Source organism: Camelina sativa, chromosome 8, assembly GCF_030686135.1.
Source record: "Camelina sativa cultivar CO46 ecotype springtype chromosome 8, ASM3068613v1".
Classification (NCBI taxonomy): Eukaryota; Viridiplantae; Streptophyta; class Magnoliopsida; order Brassicales; family Brassicaceae; genus Camelina; species Camelina sativa.
In genome coordinates, this window is record NC_141887.1 from 5,972,424 (window position 1) to 5,992,864 (window position 20,441).

General features: G+C 35.6%; 5 protein-coding genes and 1 long non-coding RNA gene across 9 annotated transcripts; 4 read left to right on the forward strand and 2 right to left on the reverse strand.

Moving 5' to 3' along the window:
- Window positions 1–3,746: 3,746 nt before the first annotated feature.
- Window positions 3,747–6,166, forward strand: LOC104706477 (uncharacterized). The gene is made up of 6 exons (XM_087462522.1): window positions 3,747–4,495; window positions 4,587–5,026; window positions 5,125–5,286; window positions 5,378–5,453; window positions 5,538–5,693; window positions 5,777–6,166. The coding sequence occupies exons 1-6, from the start codon at window positions 3,773–3,775 to the stop codon at window positions 5,897–5,899; spliced, it is 1,680 nt and encodes a 559-aa protein (XP_087318648.1). The 5' UTR covers window positions 3,747–3,772; the 3' UTR covers window positions 5,900–6,166.
- Window positions 6,167–6,206: 40 nt separating this feature from the next.
- LOC104706479 (uncharacterized) lies at window positions 6,207–6,792 on the forward strand. The gene has a single exon (XM_010422678.3). The coding sequence runs from the start codon at window positions 6,319–6,321 to the stop codon at window positions 6,655–6,657; it is 339 nt and encodes a 112-aa protein (XP_010420980.1). The 5' UTR covers window positions 6,207–6,318; the 3' UTR covers window positions 6,658–6,792.
- LOC104706478 (ylmG homolog protein 2, chloroplastic-like) lies at window positions 6,693–8,687 on the reverse strand. Its single transcript, XM_010422677.3, has 3 exons — window positions 8,108–8,687; window positions 7,473–7,675; window positions 6,693–7,094 (listed from the first exon to the last, which is right to left on the reverse strand). The coding sequence occupies exons 1-3, from the start codon at window positions 8,411–8,413 to the stop codon at window positions 6,851–6,853; spliced, it is 753 nt and encodes a 250-aa protein (XP_010420979.1). The 5' UTR covers window positions 8,414–8,687; the 3' UTR covers window positions 6,693–6,850.
- Window positions 8,688–8,759: 72 nt separating this feature from the next.
- On the forward strand, window positions 8,760–14,703 carry HMA8 (copper-transporting ATPase PAA2, chloroplastic-like). 4 transcript variants are annotated; one of them, XM_087460356.1, is made up of 18 exons: window positions 8,789–9,410; window positions 9,533–9,610; window positions 9,961–10,058; window positions 10,146–10,199; window positions 10,320–10,406; window positions 10,492–10,659; window positions 11,002–11,112; window positions 11,389–11,457; window positions 11,755–11,864; window positions 12,037–12,142; window positions 12,348–12,414; window positions 12,738–12,817; window positions 12,966–13,420; window positions 13,568–13,742; window positions 13,932–14,063; window positions 14,167–14,317; window positions 14,433–14,564; window positions 14,657–14,703. In XM_087460356.1, the coding sequence occupies exons 1-17, from the start codon at window positions 8,789–8,791 to the stop codon at window positions 14,522–14,524; spliced, it is 2,655 nt and encodes an 884-aa protein (XP_087316482.1). In that variant the 3' UTR covers window positions 14,525–14,564; window positions 14,657–14,703. The 4 variants fall into 4 exon arrangements, with proteins under 4 accessions (XP_087316483.1, XP_087316482.1, NP_001289916.1 ...); XM_087460359.1 differs by having other exon boundaries at window positions 9,270–9,410; window positions 10,313–10,406; XM_087460357.1 differs by having other exon boundaries at window positions 8,760–9,410; window positions 10,313–10,406; window positions 14,433–14,681.
- Window positions 14,704–15,170: 467 nt separating this feature from the next.
- LOC104706481 (protein OXIDATIVE STRESS 3 LIKE 1) lies at window positions 15,171–16,597 on the reverse strand. Its single transcript, XM_010422681.2, has 2 exons — window positions 15,988–16,597; window positions 15,171–15,850 (listed from the first exon to the last, which is right to left on the reverse strand). The coding sequence occupies exons 1-2, from the start codon at window positions 16,257–16,259 to the stop codon at window positions 15,298–15,300; spliced, it is 825 nt and encodes a 274-aa protein (XP_010420983.1). The 5' UTR covers window positions 16,260–16,597; the 3' UTR covers window positions 15,171–15,297.
- A 1,278-nt stretch (window positions 16,598–17,875) lies between these two features.
- LOC104706482 (uncharacterized) lies at window positions 17,876–19,373 on the forward strand. Its single transcript, XR_754450.2, has 2 exons — window positions 17,876–18,100; window positions 19,115–19,373. It is a non-coding gene; the product is annotated as an uncharacterized LOC104706482 (long non-coding RNA).
- Window positions 19,374–20,441: the final 1,068 nt, after the last annotated feature.

Here is a 20,441-nt window from a genome sequence, read left to right on the forward strand (position 1 = left end):
AATAATAGAATAAATTATTTTTCCTCTAACAACTTTTCTTTTCCCGTTGCTTTTCTGTTTGTTTCTTCTCTTTCACAAAAGATGAGATTCTAATTTTTATATATTTGTTCACAGCTTTAGATAACGCAATTATAAGATGATGATTTCATTGTAAGTAATATGATGATTTCATTGTAAGAGGCAAATCATATACTACTAAATAAACAATGGCAAAGAATTTCCCATGCAAGAGCATTCCTAGTACGTTCTCTGCTAAACGTGCCATGCATGCACGGACGTGTTCTTCAAATTTTTAACTACTTTATTTGCTGCTTATGGGTCACTACAAGCCAAATACGTTCTTAATTCTTACTATTTTATAGCTTTGATTTGTCTAAATCGAGGAAAGGTATTATGCAATAAATAACTTATTATATTAGTTTTAATATATAATTGGCTTAGTAGGTCTTTTATGATTAGGCTATCTTCTAATAAGTAATTTAATCTATTTTTTTTGCATAAAACTGTAACTAGAGTACTAGACACATTCTGTAACTAGAGTACTAGACACATTAACGACGCATTATTTTCGTCGACCAAAACAGATTATGATTTATGGTGGTAAACCCGGCCATATGCCGATTTTTATTTCCAAACTTCTCATTAGCTAATTAGTTTGTTATTGCTTTATGTCTTGGCTTTAAGGATGAAGGTTTGAATTTCGAACCTTCTATTCAATCCTTCATATTACAGTTTTATTTTTCAAAATAGCTCACAAAAATAGTTTTTCCCTCTCTAAATTAGTTTTGCTTGTATTGTATAAGTCCGAAGTTTTTTTGGTAACGAATAAAAAACAAATTATAATGAAATTGAGATCTGGAACCAAATTTAAATAGATGTAAATAATATGCTACAGATTAATAATGGTTCAATCTTTTTCTTGAACTATTTATTAGATTTGAAGTGTATTTAAAGGTACTCTTCAACTTGGAGACAACTAATATTTGGGTTAAAATCTTGAAATCCTGAGTTCTAGTGGGGTAATGGGAGACCAAAATTCAAACTTGAATTCATAAAATAATGGTATGGTGAGATACATCTTTATAAAGTTGTCATGACTGATGAATTTGATTTTTGATGACAGTTGGTTATGTATGTTTTTAAACCATTTTTTTTTTGTTGAGATTTTTCCATCGCGAAAATTAGTTTGTGTGGGTTGGGTTTTATGGAATTACGTTCCGTTTGACACGTGAATGGAGATACTTTATGCATGTGAATTTTAACTTGCTTTGTAGCGAATTAAATTAATTAACCAAAAGAATAACTATGATTCCCCCATAAAATGAAAAGAAAGATAAAGTTTTAGTGTCCAAGAAATGAAAACTTCAAAGAGAGAAAAAAAAAAAAAAGACAAAGTGAAACGAAAAATTGAAACTTTAAAGTAAAAAAAAGAATAGAGCACAATCGAACAACGATGAGAAGACAATTATCATAAAGATACTTTCGATTTACGTCCTCGGACTTGCCGTTACTATATAAATTCACAAAAACTCTCAATCTACAACTTTACTGCCACAAACATACAAAACGAAATAGTATTTGTGTATATGTGTTGAATATATCGTGGTCCACTAGAAAACGATGTCATATAGAGTTCAATTACAGCTATTCTTTTAGGAAGGACCATTCCACATTCAACGATTTCGATTCACATACTTTTCAGTTTTCATATCTCTATCTCTCCACAACGACATTACAATGATGTGATGTGATATGCCCAACACGGTATGTATGAACTATACATAGACAGACACTCTCACACATATGAACATTATTTGTAAATTTTAATTGAACTGCAGAGTTATGGGTTTTTCATTCATTTCTTTATAACGAGATTGAAGTAAATCACTGTATTTGTTGTTTGATTAAATATCAATATTTTCACCAATATCATATTCGAATCACCGTATTTATTAGGTGACACTCAAAATCATTTTTGTGACAAAAGCTATATTCTTGAGATCTTAGAAAATAATATGACTATATATGCCATTAGTTTTTTTTAAGTAGAAAAATCTGTCAATAATTACAAAAAAATAAAGAATTAATTATGGATTTGTCATTTTTTATGATGGCATTGATTTTGTCATTTTGTCTAAAAATCTTATGAATTTGTCATTTTTGAGCTACAAAATACTATTGAACATATGATTATCATGTTATGTTTGGGTTTAGTCGGTTCTATTTTTTTCTTAAAATATAGTATTTGTTATAAAGTACGTTAGCAAAATAAAAAAGATTAATATGAACTTTTTCAATGTTAGAAAATGGCAAATCCATAATATATTAGCAAAAATGGAATATTCTAAAATGCCATCACTATAAAATGGTATTTTGAATAAGAACCCCCTTCCCTAAATTTATTATAGATATATGAAAAATAAATTATTCATGATGATTTTACATGAAAACTTATATTTTCTCAAAACAATCCAAATTTGGAAGGCCATCTACTTGCACACGTTGTTGCTGTTATGGATTTTGGATTTAACAATCATCCAAAGTCCTTATATATATGACTTGGTCCCTACCCTCCTAATTAAATTCAGTTCTTATTAATATTCTCAATAAATAAGAAGAAAAAAAAATAAGAAAGTAAAAAAGACCCAATTGTATATACAGTAAAACCGTTATAAATTAATAACTCACTTATTTAGTAAATGTTTTGGTTCCAACAATTTTTTCGATTAATTAGTATCTTTAATAAATTAATAAAAAATATTTTAGATTTGATGTTATAATATTTTAGAAGGTTTATTGTATAAAGGATATCGATCTTTGACGTTGTATACTTTGTAGTTCGTATATACAAAGACAAATGAACAAATGATAGATAGGATGAAGATTTCCTATGATTTTTTTTCTTTTTTCCATTTCATATGAAGTCCAAAGTTAGAAAAATAAAATAAAAAATAGGTAGCTAGCTTTGATACCACACTATAAACAAGTTGATCAGAGAGACAAGAAAACACTAGTATTCATTATATCAATCTACAATGAAATCTTCATTTTTGTTTTTATTGATATGAAATCTTCCATGTGACTTTGCTAATCTGTAATCTATATATCCCCATAGTAATATGTATATACACATTGTTTCTTTCAAAAATATCAAACAGAAAAAAAAAACATTAAACAAAGAAAAAGAAAAGTATTTGTTTCCAAACGATATAAAATGATTTCCGTAACTGTTGTTAACCAAGTCCTTAACCATAAAAGTTTGATTGAGAATGCCAGGGCATGGCTCTTGAAGCAATTGGAATAGAAAAGTAGAAGTAGGTTTACCAAAATGGGCCTAAGATCCTAATGAGCCCATGGTAGAGTTGGAGGAGAAGGACTTAACTTCTTCTGCTGTTCTGAATTTAGTAATCACACATTTATTAGTTCCTACTTCCTAATTTGTTAAATAAGTCTTTCAAACAAATCTTAAAACCCTAATTAGATGTATACTCCAATTATCTTAATTTTTTAAAAAATATTAGTTGAAAAATTTCTCCAATTTGTTCAGAAAATAATCAATAAATTATCTGCATGCTCAGTAATATATATATATATATATATATATATATATTTTATATAACCATTAACCAATAACAAGAGGAGTTGACTAATGAGGTCAATTCAGTAAGGTATAAATACACGTCTTGTTTTTTTTTTCTCTCTTTTCTGATTCATTCATCCCCTAACCATCAAGAAGAAGATTCAGATTCAGATTCGACTCGATCTCTCCAAGATGAATCCATCGAATTCTCCTAACGATTCTCGAGAAAATCGACGGATGAGCACAGATGCAGACATAATCGGAGCACTTCTCATAGCAGCGAAGGAGGCTAATCGTCAAGGTATATCACTAGGGTTGCAACACGACGAGATGGAGGAACTAGAGAGCATCACCGGTTCTCATGATCCTAAACCTTACTTCAAAGATTGGTATGCAAAGTGGGCTGAAGAGAGAGAGAAACGAAGAAAAAATAAACAAGACTACATTGCCGCGAAAAAGTTTGCTCTTAGTTTGCATTCTGATCATGAGACTGTTGAGAAAAAGAAGGATGAAGCTGATGATGATGATGTTAAGAGAGATGAGGAGGAAGAGAGAAACGAGTTTCAGAAAGCTAAGGAAGTGATCAAGATGAGAAGAGATGAGATCTCTACTACAAGTAGTAATGATGATATGGAGATTGATCTGGTTATACAGAGGAAAGCTCCAATGCTTACGGATTTGAGTGTGAGAGCTCTTGCTAAGAACTGTGAAGCAATCAAGTCTTTGAAACTTGTTCCTGATCACTTGAGGAAGAAGCTCTCGGGTCATGTTAGTGGTTTTGGCAAACTAGACGCACGTTTTATGCATCTTTTGATTGATGACTCTCCCTGTGAGGTTCGTGCGAGTAACTGCGTTGGTTTAACTGAGGATGACTTGGTTAAGATCTTGTGTGATTCTGGTAGAGATACCTTGAAGGTACGTAATTCCAAAATCCGTTTGCTAGTAGGAATTGGGAGTTTTGTTAGCAAATCTTGAAATTTGTAAATTTTTGTTACTACTCTTTCAGGTGTTGATTCTTGATCTTTGCGGACGAGCTATTACGGATTACTCGATAACCGAGTTCTTGAAACGTTCGCCTAAAGGGTTCCCTTCGTTGACTACGCTATCTCTTCAAGGAGCATTCTCTTTGACAGACTATGCATTATTGACCTTTATCGCGTCTTGTTCTCCTCTGCTTCAGTTTATTAACCTCTCTCACTGCTCTCTTCTCACTTCCCGAGCTTTGAAGACTCTTGCGGATATCTTTAGAACCACTCTTAAAGGACTTAGTATTGGAGGATGCCAAGGGATGAAACGGTGTAAAGAGTTCACTAACAGCCTGTATAAGTTCCAGAAATTGAACTATCTCTCGGTTGCAGGACTCGATTGTGTTAATGATGGTGTTCTTAGAGCCTTCTTTATGTTCAGTTGCTCTAATCTCACTGATCTATCTCTCGCTAATTGCCAGTAAGTTACTCTTTTGTTGAGGCCTCGAAAAGACTCAAATCGTTACCAATGCTGGAAACTAATGTTTTTTGTTTTTGGTGTTCTCTATGGTAAACTAGTGAGTTGACTGATGACTGCATTTGGCATATTGGGAGATATTGTAAGAAGTTAGAAGCTCTTGACATCTCAGAATTGAGGAAGTTGACTGATAAGTCATTGGAATTTCTTACCGAGGGATGCAAATCTTTGAACTCAGTCATATTTGGAAATAACAGATTTAGGTTTGCACAAGTCTCACAATGTTTCTTTCTTTACATAAATTTTGTAGACTGTTTGTTTTGAATGTCAATCTTTGGGGGCATCCTTTGACAGTGACGAAGCTGTTGCTGCGTTTCTTGAAGTCTTGGGAGGTTCTTTTAACCAACTCTGCCTAAACAAAGTCGTAGATGTGAGTGTTCTAGTTAACTAAAGTCTCGTTCATTTCTAAGCTGGTTTGTCCCCAAGAGTGTTTAAAGGAGTTTTGTTACGATAGGTTGGTCCAGATACTGCCTTTTCGCTTGCCAAAGTTTGTAAGAGGTTGAAGTATTTGGACCTCTCGTGGTGTCGAAAGCTCACAGAAGAGGACCTACGACGGATTTTGAGTTGCTGCTCGTCACTTAAATCACTCAAGCTATTTGGATGGACACAGGTACGATATTAGTTGAGAAACATTTAGTTAAGCTCCCACTTGTGCTTTTTTTTGTTTATTTAGTGGCGGTATTGTCGTTGTAGGTGGAGAATGCATTTCTTGAAGAACTTTCTAGATCACAGATTCATATCACCGGATTGAAAATGACTTCACTTTATGCTCACCTTGAGGACTCTCACCCAAATGTTGGCGCCAAGTTCTTCTGATGAGTGGACAAGTTTTGGCGATGTGTATATATAGCTCTGAATTGATGAACCGCTGCATTGTTAGGACCAAATTATCTGTTGTAGAGGTTCATAGTTATACAAAAGGTAGTGATATAGAAACAGTGGTATAATGTCTTTTGGGCTCTGCTTTTTTTGTAAAAAGATAGAACTAAAAGAAAAGTATTAAGCATACGATACCATGGAATATTTTAGCAATGTGTGGTCATTACTGTTCAACCAGAAACAAAAGAATCTTCCTTTTCTCAGTGTTGATAGTAACCATACCACCTAAACTGATACTCGAAACTATCCTGCAACTTGTGTACTGATTATTTAACAAGAAACAAACCATTTTCCTTCAGATCTTTTCTTGAGGATTGTAAAGAAAGTTAAACATTTGGTGTTTTAAATTTTTTTGGATGGAAACGGGATTGTCTAACCCGATGATGGGGAGGTTTACAACGTCATGGAAGCTTTTGGCAATAAGCTTGTCGGTACTAGCCGTGCTCTCGCCTCTCTACATTGATAGCTTATCAGAGGAAGATCAAGAAGAGGAAGAAGAACTCTTCAGCTTTATGTTTTGCCTCTCTGTGCTTCTCCTCTTGTTGATTTTGGCTATTGCCTCGTCCCTGTATTATGACCCGAGCTTGACCAGGTTTGATCCTTACTGGATTCACAGGCTATGTGGTTCGTTTGGTGGGTTGCTTGTCATACTCATCGTTCTTGTTTTCGTCTTGATGTGCAAAGCCTCTGCTTAGAGAACTTGAGTGAAAGTTGATTTGACGCCACAGAATGAAGAAGAAAAGCTCATCTTTTGCAAAGTTTTACAATATTTCTTGTATATCAGGAACACAACTCTTTTATTCATTTTCTAAAGAAAATTTATACAAAAACTCGGAAATACAAAAGATGAGAATACAATTACTCGAAAGGTCGATTTTTTAGACAGGTTCAGTTCATAGAAGCTGAGGTCGGTCTGTGGTCCTTGCTCAACCTTCTCCTTCGCATCCACTTTGTCTCACCAGAAGATGGAGAAGGAGCCGCTCCTTCTGCAGGCGGGAGTTCGCAAGGAAGTGCCATAGCAGAGCTGGTAAAGGCATTGAGAACAAGGAACGCCAAAATGGGAGACAAATCTAATCCTCCAAGAGGTGGTATGAATCCCCGGAATACGTTCAAGTATGGATCACACAAAGTGCTGATACAATGGCAACATACACATAATTTAGCAATCAACTAGAGAGGGTAAGATCCATCAGGGGTTTTAACCAATCCTTAGACAATTCAAGAGTTGGCCATATATAAGAAGAGGACCAAGTTTTTCCCAAACAAAACTCCCTCTAAATCAAGCATATAGATTAACTTCTGCAATGACAAATAGGAAATATATGATCTAGGTTTTGTTCCCAGGGAGTGTTCAAATCTTTTAAACCTGGATAAGATTTAAAAAATGTAGTGGCATTTCCCAATACAAGCAGGAAAACAGTAAGGCAAGTTTTAAACCTGGATAAGATTTAAAAAATGTAGTGGGAGTTTTCCCAATACAAGCAGGAAAACAGTAAGGAAAGTTTTTAACCTGAGGGGGTTAACAATGGCAGGAGGAGCACTAGGAAACCAGGTGAGTACAAGACGGACAACGAGGATGGTGTTATATATGTTGAGAAAATTTATCAACCCATTAGCGACCACCAAACCTGCAACTGAATCTCCAGGCAGTACCGCAGCAAATCCATGATTAGACATTGCAAACCTCACCCTTGAAGTGTTTCTCAAACGAATCTGAAATACACAACACAAGGCTCTTCTTCATCTTTAATAACCAAAAACCACACTCAAACATATCCCTGACTAATCCTAACACCGAGTTTGAGTTCATCTTCAATATTACTTAGATGTAGTGAAGAATATAACCAAAAAGATCCAAACTTGGACATATACAACTCATGTCCAACAAAAGCTAAGTGGTCTATACATCAATCTCATAGTCTTCGTATATGATCCAAACTACTGGCTGTTTAAAAATGATCCATTTTTTCCAAAAACAGAAACCAAAAAGGTTGTTCACCCATTACAGTAACAATCAGAAGCTGAGGCTAGTTCATCGGAAACACATAATTATCTTCTTAACTTAACCACAAGAAGTGAAGAAACTCGTTTCCACACAAACCATTCATTATGTCAATATGCAATAAGCAGGGAAAGAGAAGTTACCTCATCGCACAGAACACGAAACTCGGACGAAAGACGAACCGCTTCCTGAAAGAGAGGGTTCTTAGAGGCAAGCGAATGGACAAACCCTGAGAATTTCTCAGTAGCGGATACCAGAGACCGATGAAAGTCCTGAATCATTTTGACAGAGTCTGCAGCTTGTGGTAAAAGTAGCAAATTAGGTTTGCTCGAACGCACAAGAGGTGTTTGCGTAAATGCCGATGAAAGAGACACGAAAAAGTTCGGTATCGGTCCTGACTGAAAGGATTTCAAGCTTTTAATAGCTGGTTCGTTCGCACTCGCCTCCATTGTAGCAAAGCTTTTGAGATAATTCGTAGAAGCTTTGAGAGTATGAGCAGAAGAAGCGAAGAAGATAAAGTACCTCCCAAAAAAAGTGATATTTCACGAAGATGACACGTGGCATCGCTGTGTCCCCGGAGCCCATAATCCTCTAATAGAACCAGAAGGTCGTATTAAAAGATCTTCGACTTCATTTATTAAAACGCTGCGTTTTACTATTCTGACTTCTCAGGTGACAGCCTGGCTTTTTAAAATTCCACTTGTGGTTTTGGATATACAAATCCAAATCCGACGTGTCAGTTTCTGACGACTCTTCTTAAACGGGAACCCATACGCACCACTAGATTCTTACTTTGCACTATCGTCGTTGTCTCGCCGGGGAATATGGCGAGCAATCTTCTCCGGCTTCATCTTCTACCGCCGTCGAGTCTGCAAATCCCTCATCCCGGTAATTACGTGAAGCGATGCTTTCCAAAACAGCGCCGGCTTCGTATCCGACGGTACTGTTCGAGGCCTGGTTTTTTGGTATCAAACTCGGTCGAGATTAGTACTCAATCGTTTGAATCCGCGGAATCTTCAATCGAATCTGTGAAATCTGTTACGAGCGATAAGCCTGTTTTACTCGATGTGAGTGGGATGATGTGTGGTGGCTGCGTCGCTCGGGTTAAGTCGGTTCTGATGTCTGATGACCGAGTCGCGTCTGCTGTGGTTAACATGCTGACGGAAACCGCGGCTGTGAGGCTTAAATCGGAGTTTGAGGTGGTGGTGGATGTGGCGGAGAGTTTAGCTAAGAGATTGACTGAGAGTGGCTTTGAGGCTAAGAGGAGAGTCTCGGGGATGGGAGTGGCGGAGAATGTGAAGAAGTGGAAGGAGATGGTTAGTAAGAAAGAGGAATTGCTCGTTAAGAGTAGGAATCGTGTGGCGTTTGCGTGGACACTGGTGGCTTTGTGTTGCGGGTCTCACACTTCGCATATTCTTCATTCCTTGGGAATTCATATTGCTCATGGTACATTGTTTCACATTTTCTTACTTTAGAAAATTAAATTATAACGCAAATTTGTGCTGTAAATTGTCATTTGTTGGATACAAATGTGGTTTTTGACTTTCTCTTGCACTTGATGTTACTAGGAGGGATTTGGGATTTGCTACACAACTCTTACGTGAAAGGCGGTTTGGCAGTTGGAGCTTTGTTGGGACCAGGAAGAGGTTTGTTTTTTTGTCCAAACCTTTTAACAAAATCTAATGTATAATGCTTACCAGCTCATGCATAATAAGTTTAGGTGACAAAGTAGTCATTATGAAGCTATTCTTCAGGCTTAGATGTGTGCCTGATTACATAGTTAAGCTTTGTTGAATCAATGCTTCCAACGGGGGTAGTGTTTACCTTGATTGGGTGGTCGTTTTCATAAGAGAGAAAATATGAAGTTCACACTACTTAAGTGACAGTGATATTCCTACTATTCTTTGAGAGTTTCATAAACGCTCCAAACTGGTGGTAGTGATTTTTGAGGCCGTTCGGAAGCAAAATGACTGAAACAGATAAAGTTATATTGTAGAATTGCTGTTTGATGGTATAAAGGCTTTTGGGAAAAGATCACCTAATATGAATTCGTTAGTTGGATTGGGATCTATGGCTGCGTTTACCATCAGCTTGGTAAGTTTTTCGTACCCTGTGATTTATTTTTGACTGGTGGGTATCCTATTCTGAAACCTGCAGTTCCCTGCATTCGGTATTTTGCAGATCTCATTAGTTAATCCAGAACTGGAGTGGGATGCTTCCTTCTTCGAGGAACCGGTGAGTTTCTCTAGCACATCTACAAGGGGATGAAAACTTTTTATGTTTACTATCATTTCACGCAAAATAGAATTTCAATGGTTTATTTCTGATTGATAGCTCTTGTCATTTAGTATGCAGGTCATGCTGCTTGGCTTTGTGCTCCTTGGTCGTTCTTTGGAAGAAAGAGCAAAGCTTAAAGCATCTAGCGATATGAATGAACTGTTGGTAAGTTGGGCATTCCTTGACTCTCCTCCCAAGATTAACTTGAAGGCTTTTTCCTCCCTTTCTGACTTAAAACGTGTTTTTGCAGTCACTCATCTCCACTCAATCAAGACTTGTGATAACTTCATCAGATAATAATAACACAGCAGCTGATTCTGTACTTTCCTCTGATTCAATTTGCGTCAATGTCCCAGTTGATGATATCCGAGTTGGAGACTCACTGTTGGTTTTGCCTGGTGAAACATTTCCTGTCGATGTTAGTGTTTCTGTCTTTCTAGCGAGTGACAATTACGATTTCCTTGCTTATTCATGCTGAACTGTCCGATCATAGCAAAAAGAATTGTGTGGGTCTCAAAAAAGAAGTTATGAAATTCTATTTAAATACGTGGTAACCATGATTCTGTAATTTTAGGAAATTATATTTGGAATTATCAGTGCTGGGAAAAAAAACATGTGGATCTATTAGCTCTACTTGATAATGGATATATGCTATTCTTTGTTTTTCTAGCATGGTTATTATTCTTTGTGACTGGTTAGTGCGTTAGTGTTAGTATTAATTGTGGCAGTGATCATGTTATATTATTTGTTTTTGTCATAGGGGAGTGTCCTAGCTGGAAGAAGTGTTGTGGATGAATCTATGCTGACAGGAGAGTCACTTCCCGTGTTTAAAGAAGGAGGCTGCTCTGTTTCAGCGGGAACAATAAACTGGGTACGTATATGCTACCTAACAAAAGTTTATTCTTTCAAAAGGCTACTTATGGTTTATTCGTTTAGAGCTTCAATGACACACCTATTACTTTGGGGTATGATCCTCTATCAATTGTTACTATACTACTTTACTTCATAATGTGAACCACGTTACCGAGGAAGATAGCTTTCTGTCTAGCTGCACTAATCGTACCTAGTTACTAAGTTTGATTTACATACACTCATATAGTGATCATGAATCTTTTCGAACTACGAAATTTCATTTTACCTATCTCAGGATGGCCCTCTACGGATCAAAGCTTCTTCTACTGGTTCCAACTCAACGATATCTAAAATCGTCAGAATGGTAAGTGTCTATGAATCTAGAGCCAATGTAGTTTAATGAAAAGTTACATTGGGTGAGAGATAATTCCATCAGTCACAGTGTGAAACGTTGGAGCTGTTCAAGTCATCATGTGAAAAGAAAAATGCAGCCAGTAAAAATACAATGAATAAGTATTTATCCTACATATAGAACTCATTTACATGTTTGTAGCTGAACCTATTTCCATACGGAAAAGTACGAATAAAATAAGTCAGAACCCTCAGTTCCTCTCTAGTGAGTCTCTAATTCATTCACACCATTTCCTGTCTGAATTTTTAGGTTGAGGATGCACAAGGTAATGCAGCTCCTGTACAGAGGCTGGCAGATGCGATAGCTGGACCTTTCGTCTATACTATAATGTCTTTATCTGCAGTGACGTTTGCCTTCTGGTATGGTCCTCTTTTCATATTTCTATTGGAAATAACATATGATATTCAAAAAGATTCTTATATATGTTTAGTAGGAATCTGTTTATTTAGTTATAGTATAAAGTAAAAGCATCATGTGTCAATTTCCTGTTCAGGATCACCAAGTGAAAGACCCAGTTGTTTTTTGCTTCAGGTATTACATTGGTTCACACATATTCCCAGATGTTTTACTCAATGATATTGCTGGACCTGATGGAGATCCTCTGGCCTTAAGCCTAAAACTGGCCGTGGATGTCTTGGTGAGTGAGCCATGCATCTCAAAGTTATATCTTATATGTGAAAATGTCACGGACTAGCCGCACTTAATGAGGGAGGAAAATGGTGATTGTGGCAAAAATATGAATTCAAGAAGGGAATGTAGGATAAAAAAAGGGATGGAAAGAAACTTTGGAGAAAAATAAACGCTGAGCAGATAATCAACTCGTTTTTTTCTGTGTGCTTCAGGTAGTATCCTGTCCCTGTGCACTGGGCCTGGCAACACCAACTGCCATATTAATTGGCACCTCTCTTGGTATGTTATCCAGCGAACTATTTAGCTTGCACATAAAAGTCTGCAAACCTAGCTGAGAAGAGTAGCCTAATTGCGCGCAGAGTTTTCCAATTAGGAATATTTGAAAATGACTCTGTAGCAACTTTAGATAATACATAAAATCAGTAAAACTGGCCTAGAAACATGAAGAAGCTCCTTTCTAGTTTATGTGGTGTTGTATGTGCAGTCTTGTGTTAATCTTTCATGTTTATATAGGGGTAGTTAAAACATTATAGTACCTGAAAATTTGTAATAAACAACAATAAATTCGAGATTGTTGAAACTTTCAGCCTAAATATGTCCAGGTGCAAAGCGGGGATATCTTATCAGAGGAGGAGATGTCTTAGAACGTCTGGCTTCCGTAGATTATGTGGCTTTAGACAAGGTATTGCTACTCTTTTGGGCTTTCTGTGATCCTCTTCACCCATCTTTCTCTCTCCACTATTTCTTTTTTATATGAAAATGGCAAATCCTAGATTATTGAACAGTTCCTGTTGCCTCTCCAAGTTGAACAAATCGAGTTATTGTTTCAGACAGGGACTCTTACTGAAGGAAGACCTGTCGTCTCTGGTATTGCTTCTCTAAGGTACGAAGAACAAGAAGTTCTTAAATTGGCTGCTGCAGTGGAAAAGACAGCAACACACCCAATAGCAAAGGCTATTGTAAACGAGGCTGAAACGTTGAATCTGGAAACTCCAGAAACAAGAGGCCAATTGACAGAACCAGGCTTTGGTACTTTGGCTGAAATAGATGGACGTTTGGTTGCAGTGGGTTCACTTGAGTGGGTTTCTGATCGTTTCCTCAAAAAGAACGACTCCTCCGACATGGTGAAGCTGGAAAGTTTTTTGGATACTAAATTATCAAGCACATCATCAACGCCTGGGTACTCGAAGACTGTGGTATATGTTGGCCGCGAAGGAGAAGGAATCATCGGTGCTATTGCAATATCCGATTGCTTGCGCCAAGATGCTGAATTTACTGTAGCCAGGTAGTTTTTTTCTCTAACCGTCAAATTTTTAATGAAACTAACAACCCTGGTTTTTATATTTAGTCAGCATAGAAACATGAAATTACATGCTACTTTTCTTGTGGGGATCTAATCATCGTAGTTTTGCTTGTTTCTCTTATTAAAAAGGCTTCAGGAGAAGGGCATCAAAACAGTTCTCTTATCAGGGGATAGGGAAGGAGCAGTGGCAACAGTGGCAAAGAATGTAGGGATCGAGAGTGAATCAACCAACTATTCCTTGTCTCCTGAAATGAAATTCGAGTTTATATATAACCTTCAATCCTCTGGACATCGTGTTGCTATGGTAAGCTCTTCAACTGAATTTCTAGAATGCTATTTTCAACTTATAGTTACTTCCCATGAAAAGTCGATGAAGCTCATGAAAAACTAGTCCTAGAAACTTACCGACGCGCATGGAACTGTATTAAGTCATGCAACTGGTGTGTTATAGAAATTTATCAAGTTAGACTAATGTATTTGTATTTTTCAAAAGGTTGGCGATGGCATAAACGATGCTCCTTCATTGGCTCAAGCTGATGTAGGAATAGCTCTAAAGATCGAGGCACAAGAAAACGCTGCATCAAACACAGCATCAGTCATACTTGTCCGCAACAAACTTTCTCATGTAAACGCTTCATGAGCCACTTGCCCTCAGTCAAGGGACAACAATCTCTTAGTTCAAAATCAAAAGCTGTATACACTCATGTTTCGTTTCTTTTTGGTTATAGGTTGTGGATGCACTGAGTCTTGCACAAGCAACAATGTCGAAAGTATATCAGAATCTAGCATGGGCAATTGCGTATAACGTCATCTCGATCCCTATAGCTGCAGGAGTCTTGCTTCCTCAGTATGATTTCGCCATGACACCTTCCCTCTCAGGTGAGCTGGCCCATTCGAGTTCATTAATTACAAAACAGTTTATTTCACTTCCAGTCTAATATATTCACAGAATCCAGTCATATATCATGCTTACTTACCATTAAAATGCTTTCAGGTGGGCTTATGGCATTGAGCTCGATCTTCGTCGTTTCAAATTCGTTACTTCTCCAGCTCCATAAATCCGAAACAAATGGAAACAGCTTGTGATCGGCTCCATCTAATATGGATCCCAAGCAGAAGAATGAAGGTTTTGTATATTCTGCTCTTCTGAATGTGGGGTTATACCAATATTGTACGTAAATATATCATCTTAAGTGACTATTTTTGGACATATTTTAGGAAAACGACTATTTTTTCCCTCCTCTACCTTGTGAGTTTATTTGGAACTCCACCAGTCTCCACGACAACATCTTTAACCAGCAAAATCCACTTCCAATTTGATAATAAGTCAGTTTCATAAAAAAGGGGAAAAAGCAAAGCAAGAATGTATAAAGGCCGAGCCACTTGCTCCCAAAGTTAGCCTAAAAAGAGTGGACAAAAATGCTTCTTCGTATACACTGTACTAAGGGTGGCTTTGTGGATAAGACTCAGACCACTCATCAATATCACCAGACATACATACATTAGTGATTAGACTACCTACCTATTAATTAAACTTGTAATATTTATATAAACAAATATAGATAATTTCATATGGTTTCAACTTTCAAGGCTTTTAGCATTGAAAACTTGGATAAGACCAAAATAAAAAGAAGAATGTTCCAAACATAGATAAACAGATTTTAAGTATGAAAAGATTTGGTAGTGACCTAATTGATAGAAAAAAAAAACAAAATGAAAAAAAAAACCAAAATGAAAAAAAAAAGATGTGAATCCATTCAAAAGTTTTAAAACTCTTCTGTACATTGTTCTCCGGATGTTGTTGTTACTTCAAGATATAAGAAAAAAATTAACAAAACAATTGTTACATGATCATTGTCCTAAGAGTCATTAAACCCAATCCCACTCGCCGTCGCCGGAAAACACCTCGGGAAATCAGCCACCGAATACGATCTCCAAGCATAAAAACCCAACGACGACTGAGACGAAGTCAAATTACTGAAAGACCCTTGACTCCTAGGATACAACGGAGGAAGCTTAACCATCTGATGATGATGATGTCTCTGCCTAGGAGGAGATCCTCCAGATGTCGTCGGACTCGATCCCGGCGACGAGTCTACACCGGATCCGGAAGAAGATCCCTCTCCGCCGGTCATCACCCCAGCAGCAACCGCCATGGCGAGCGTCAACGCGCTCCTACTCGAACTCATGACATGTTTCTTAGAGATCCCGCCACGTGGAGTGGTCTTGCTGTTGTTGTTGTTCTCCCAAATCTGATGGCAGAGAAGATTCCTCCTCCTCCGACTGTAAGGATTCTCCGGCTTCGCTACTAAATCTTTCATCGACAAAGAAGAAGTCAACGCCGACGACGCCTCCTCCTTTAGATTCGTGAAAGACTTTGACTTCCCGTTGTAATACTTCGATATCCCTTTCCTACACAAATCACACAACACAAAACATCGATCATCAGAACATAAACCGATCGCATAAGTTGTAAAAATCGTAACTTTACGACAAAGAAAGAATCGAACTTTTGTAAAAAAAAATCGCTACTTTAAGAGATCTCTCACCTAACAGGTAAGACTTGTTCGAGAGATTCCATCATTTCAAGAGACCCTTTGTAAGGAGACTCCACTTCGTTATCTCCGGCGTCATCTCCACCGTCTTCCGACGACTTCTCACCGTCGTCGTCGCTGTTCATACCAATGGAAGAAGAAGAAGCAGAGGAACAAGGAGAAGAAGAAGAATCAGACGGAGATAACAAACTAGGTATCGCCGGAGATTCGTCGGAATTATCGCCGGAGATATTAAACACATAAGATGATTCAACTCTGTTATCCATCTTTAGTCGACTTTTTTAAAAACCAAAACCAACACTAATGGACCCTTTTGTTTGTTTTTAAATCTTCTTGAAACACAGAATAGAGAAAAGACACAGAGGAGAAAAGAAGGAGAAGAGAAGATGAGATCTTTATATTGTTTGTTCGATCTTTCTTTGTCTTACGTGCTCTCTCTCTCTATCTCTGGTGGTTTTCCAAATAACATTAAATACTAATAAAAACAAAAAAAGGAATTATTATTATTATTATTTATACACGTTGTTTATTACTATTACTTTCTTATCTAAAAAGAAAAAGAAACAAATCTTTAAAAATTTAAAAATGGGAGAAGATAAAAGGTAAGTTTTGAAGAGGGGACAGAAGAAACTTAATCTTATCCTCATCCACGCACTTTGCATGCCATTTCTCACCTTATTTTTCTTTATTTACAATTTCGTCGTTTAACTTTTCTTATTAACATTTTAAACCCCAAAAGTGTAAGCATCATCTAAGATTTGTAAGGTTTAGTCCCCAAAAATGTAAGCATCATCTAAGATTTGTAAGGTTTGCGTTGACTATTTTCTGTTTGTGAGAGACGCATAAATCAGTTTAGATTCATTTGGATGATGATTATAAAAGGTAATTATAGAAAACTATATATTCCAAAACTCGACCATTTTTAGTATGAAATATGAATAGTAGTAAGACTATAAATATATTACTATGATTTGTTTAAATATTTTAAGAAAAATACATATATGCTATATCTATGTATAATAAAAACAAATAAGTAAACGAACAAAATATTTTAGTTAACGATCAACGATACAAAAATATACGTAATTTGATATTTAACAGTGGCAAAACAATATTTTAACAGTGGCAAAACAATATTTTTTTAAAATAATCGTAACGATTTTTATAGTAATGTCAATAATTCCAGTACCACCGCAGAAAACAGTTGTTGTGAACATTTATTTTATTTTTATTGACATATATTTCTAATTACTAAAATTTTTTTGTATCGTTTATATACCAAAAGAATTATATAATTATATATTTTTTAATAGAAATTATAATTATATATTAACATTGTTTTTTATATAAATAGAAAAAAAATATATAATTTAAAAATATTAGAAAAGGAGAGATATATTTTTATCTTGTTGGTCAACTTATATTATCCTCCTACGAAAATATTAAACAGAATTGATTTTTTGATTACTTTAGGTAATAAAAGTAGATAGTAAACATGACAAAGTTAAGGGGTCAGTTTAGAAGAGATTCAAGAATATAGGGACATATTTTAAAAACACGCTTCGTAAAATAAAAATATATTTATTAGTAATAATATATTATTCCCCCAATCGCTTGCTTTTTGTTAGTTAGCTCGCGGGAAGATAGAACCATTGGACGTGGACACGTGGAGAATTGATGACCGTTGCGGCTGGATAGGAACATGTGACGTGGCGATGACGAGATGGTCATCTTTTAATGAGCGAAATACGGTGAGTCTTATCCACATATCAAACATGGGACCCACTAAAACATCTTCCCCAGCCGATAATATTTATTTTCGTAATTATTTAATTGTCAAGAAATGTACTCTATATAACCAGTTACCACTTTTGGAAGATTTATGTTTATCTTCTTTCTAGATTCCCATTCATTAATTTATGCTCCTTTAGTTTTCTAAAGATTTTTTTTGCCATTATTACTTTTTTTCTTTTTATAGATCGCAATTTCTCATAAAATAATGATCATAATATCGATTTGTGGCACGTTCATTTTGCTGCTCCTGCAAGCAATCGGTGATTCGGTGCTATCTATGGTATGAGAAGAGATAGAGAGAATACGTTTAGAGGTAGTTATAACAATTTTGAACAAATTTAGGTCGTTTACATGAATTTTTTGCCAATATTTTTAAACTATATATTTCTATCAACAAATATCATATTATTGAAACACTCCACTGCCGCACTGCATAGTATTAATATATCACTCTTTTTTTTCTGAATGCGATCAACAACATATTATTATAGTAGTAGTCCCGCCTTTTATCATATCAGTTATGTCCAACCTACATGCTTCTAAAGTTTAAACTCTAAAACTACATGTACGAACAAGCACGTTCTTTAATTTATATTTTACACTGCTGATCTGTGTTTGATTCAATTCAACCACATGTTTATATGCAACCAAATTAGTACTTCAGTATAACCCCATGCATAAATATTTTGTGTATCAAAATAGTAACAACTGATATAACAAATGCATGAACTTCATCGTAATACAAATTTTATAATTTCTTCTAGTCAAATCCTTCATGATCTTCCGCCAAATTTTCTTCTCTGCAAGAAGAAAAGGACATAATATCCATTTATATATATATATATATATATATTCAAGTAAATTACGAACAATAAAAGAAGAAAAGAAAAAACACTTTGGTGAATAAAAAGAAAGAAAGAAGAGTCGCTAGGGGTGGGGTGGGTTGCGTAAAGCATTCAAATTCGAAACCGCGTATCAACATAGGTCTCATTAGGATCAGGATCATTCCCAATGGGGTCCTCCACCCCCATCCTTTATTAGTCCTCATTGATAGACCCACTCACTCTCTCATTTCGCTTTTCGCTTTTCAATTAATATTCAATCTATCGTGTCTGACCCACTTACCCTACTCAATGTTTGTTTGTTGCCTCCACCGTCTTGTCCCTCCCTCCGATCACGTGGCGTTTCCTATTCCCTTCATTCCATTTGTGTTATTATCCATAATCCCCTTTCACATGATTTATATACCTAACATCTCTTTTGGTTGCTTGTTACCTTTTACACAATCAACGGTGGACTGTGCCAACTTCATCATTTTCAACATCAGCTTGGTGTGAGGAAAGCTCTTGGTCAACACTATGTCTATTAATTTAATCTTTGGCTTTGCCTATTTTCATTCTATATTTTCTTAAGTCTTTAATAAGAAATGATAATGTCTCTGTCTGGCATGCTAAAAATACTCTTCAAGGAATACATTTGTGGAGGAATGTTTTTGTTAAGAAACAGAAAAAAACAAAAAACAAAAGGAGAGTTGTAGATGAAATCATTCAAAGAAAATGAACAACATCCCCGTGACTTGTCATAAATTTAACTTCTACCATCCGTTTTAATTTGTTAACTAAAGCCTTCCTTCTAGCATGCATCAGCATAAATCAACTTCAAGCATCTAAATTACGATCTTAGCCTAGCTACTAGCTAGAACCGCTGTTTTAGAAATCGCTAGGCGCTAGTCGGTCGGTCATGATGGGCTTAGCACCTAGCGAGAAAAACGGGATTAATCGAAGACTAATTTTAGAGTTATTTTATTAATTTAATAATAAAATAAAAATATATAATATTAAATATATGTAAAAAATTCTGTTTATGTTAAATAAAAATATTTAATAAAATATCAAACTATAGTATTGTCTTTAAAATTACGGTAAACACATAGAACGTAATTTTAATACTGTTATTTTAAAAGAAAATTTATGATTTTCTTTACAAGTTTGTATATTAGTTATTGTAAAACATCGTAAACTCTGAATTCAAATGTCTAAATAACAAAAAAGTACATATTTGATTTATATTTGGCTATAAAAATAATCATTATATATAAAATTAAGCGGTAAGTAATTGGATTAGATGACTTATAATTAAATTAGACAAGTATAATTGGATAATCGATGGTAGGTGGGAATTAGTTATTAATGTAAGTAGAGAGAGTAGGCCTAGCGATTTTGCAAGATGTAATTGGTGCTAGGTTATGATTTTTAAAACAGGGGATAGAACCGGTCAGCTTTAATATAATTAGAACTTTAGAAGGCTTAAGAGTTAGAAGACGAAATTTCTAGCTAGATCCCTTGATAAAATAACAACAATACAAAGTCTAGTTTCTTCGACCATTATCTTAAATATATATTTTTTTTCGTCTGAATAATTTATTGATAAAAACTTCAATGAGAAATACAAAGGCCGACAAGGAAATTAGTACTTACCTTATATATAAATTTTGGTTTTTATATGAAATGTTTTTTTTTTCTTTTAAAAACTTGGTAATGGACCATGGGTCTGGACAATTATGTGCTAACCACTTGGATCGAGTCTGATCCTTGTTATGTATGTCTAGTTTATTTGAACTACTCTCGGTCTTGGCCTCTTGGGCTTTCAGCTTC

What these genes read in the sequence shown, in the direction of transcription:
- LOC104706481 (XM_010422681.2), bottom strand. Translation starts at nt 16,259, where the DNA reads ATGGATAACAGAGTTGAATCATCTTATGTGTTTAATATCTCCGGCGAT. An exon ending in GAACAAGTCTTACCTGTTAG is followed by an intron (nt 15,851 to 15,987) that starts GTGAGAGATCTC and finishes TGATTTGTGTAG; the next exon opens with GAAAGGGATATCGAAGTATT.
- LOC104706479 (XM_010422678.3), top strand. Translation starts at nt 6,319, where the DNA reads ATGGAAACGGGATTGTCTAACCCGATGATGGGGAGGTTTACAACGTCA.
- LOC104706478 (XM_010422677.3), bottom strand. Translation starts at nt 8,413, where the DNA reads ATGGAGGCGAGTGCGAACGAACCAGCTATTAAAAGCTTGAAATCCTTT. An exon ending in TTCGTGTTCTGTGCGATGAG is followed by an intron (nt 7,676 to 8,107) that starts GTAACTTCTCTT and finishes TGTGTATTTCAG; the next exon opens with ATTCGTTTGAGAAACACTTC. An exon ending in GCCATTGTTAACCCCCTCAG is followed by an intron (nt 7,095 to 7,472) that starts GTTAAAAACTTT and finishes CCATTGTATCAG; the next exon opens with CACTTTGTGTGATCCATACT.
- HMA8 (XM_087460356.1), top strand. Translation starts at nt 8,789, where the DNA reads ATGGCGAGCAATCTTCTCCGGCTTCATCTTCTACCGCCGTCGAGTCTG. An exon ending in GCGATATGAATGAACTGTTG is followed by an intron (nt 10,407 to 10,491) that starts GTAAGTTGGGCA and finishes GTGTTTTTGCAG; the next exon opens with TCACTCATCTCCACTCAATC. An exon ending in GCTGAATTTACTGTAGCCAG is followed by an intron (nt 13,421 to 13,567) that starts GTAGTTTTTTTC and finishes CTTATTAAAAAG; the next exon opens with GCTTCAGGAGAAGGGCATCA.
- LOC104706477 (XM_087462522.1), top strand. Translation starts at nt 3,773, where the DNA reads ATGAATCCATCGAATTCTCCTAACGATTCTCGAGAAAATCGACGGATG. An exon ending in CTGGTAGAGATACCTTGAAG is followed by an intron (nt 4,496 to 4,586) that starts GTACGTAATTCC and finishes CTACTCTTTCAG; the next exon opens with GTGTTGATTCTTGATCTTTG. An exon ending in TTTGGAAATAACAGATTTAG is followed by an intron (nt 5,287 to 5,377) that starts GTTTGCACAAGT and finishes ATCCTTTGACAG; the next exon opens with TGACGAAGCTGTTGCTGCGT.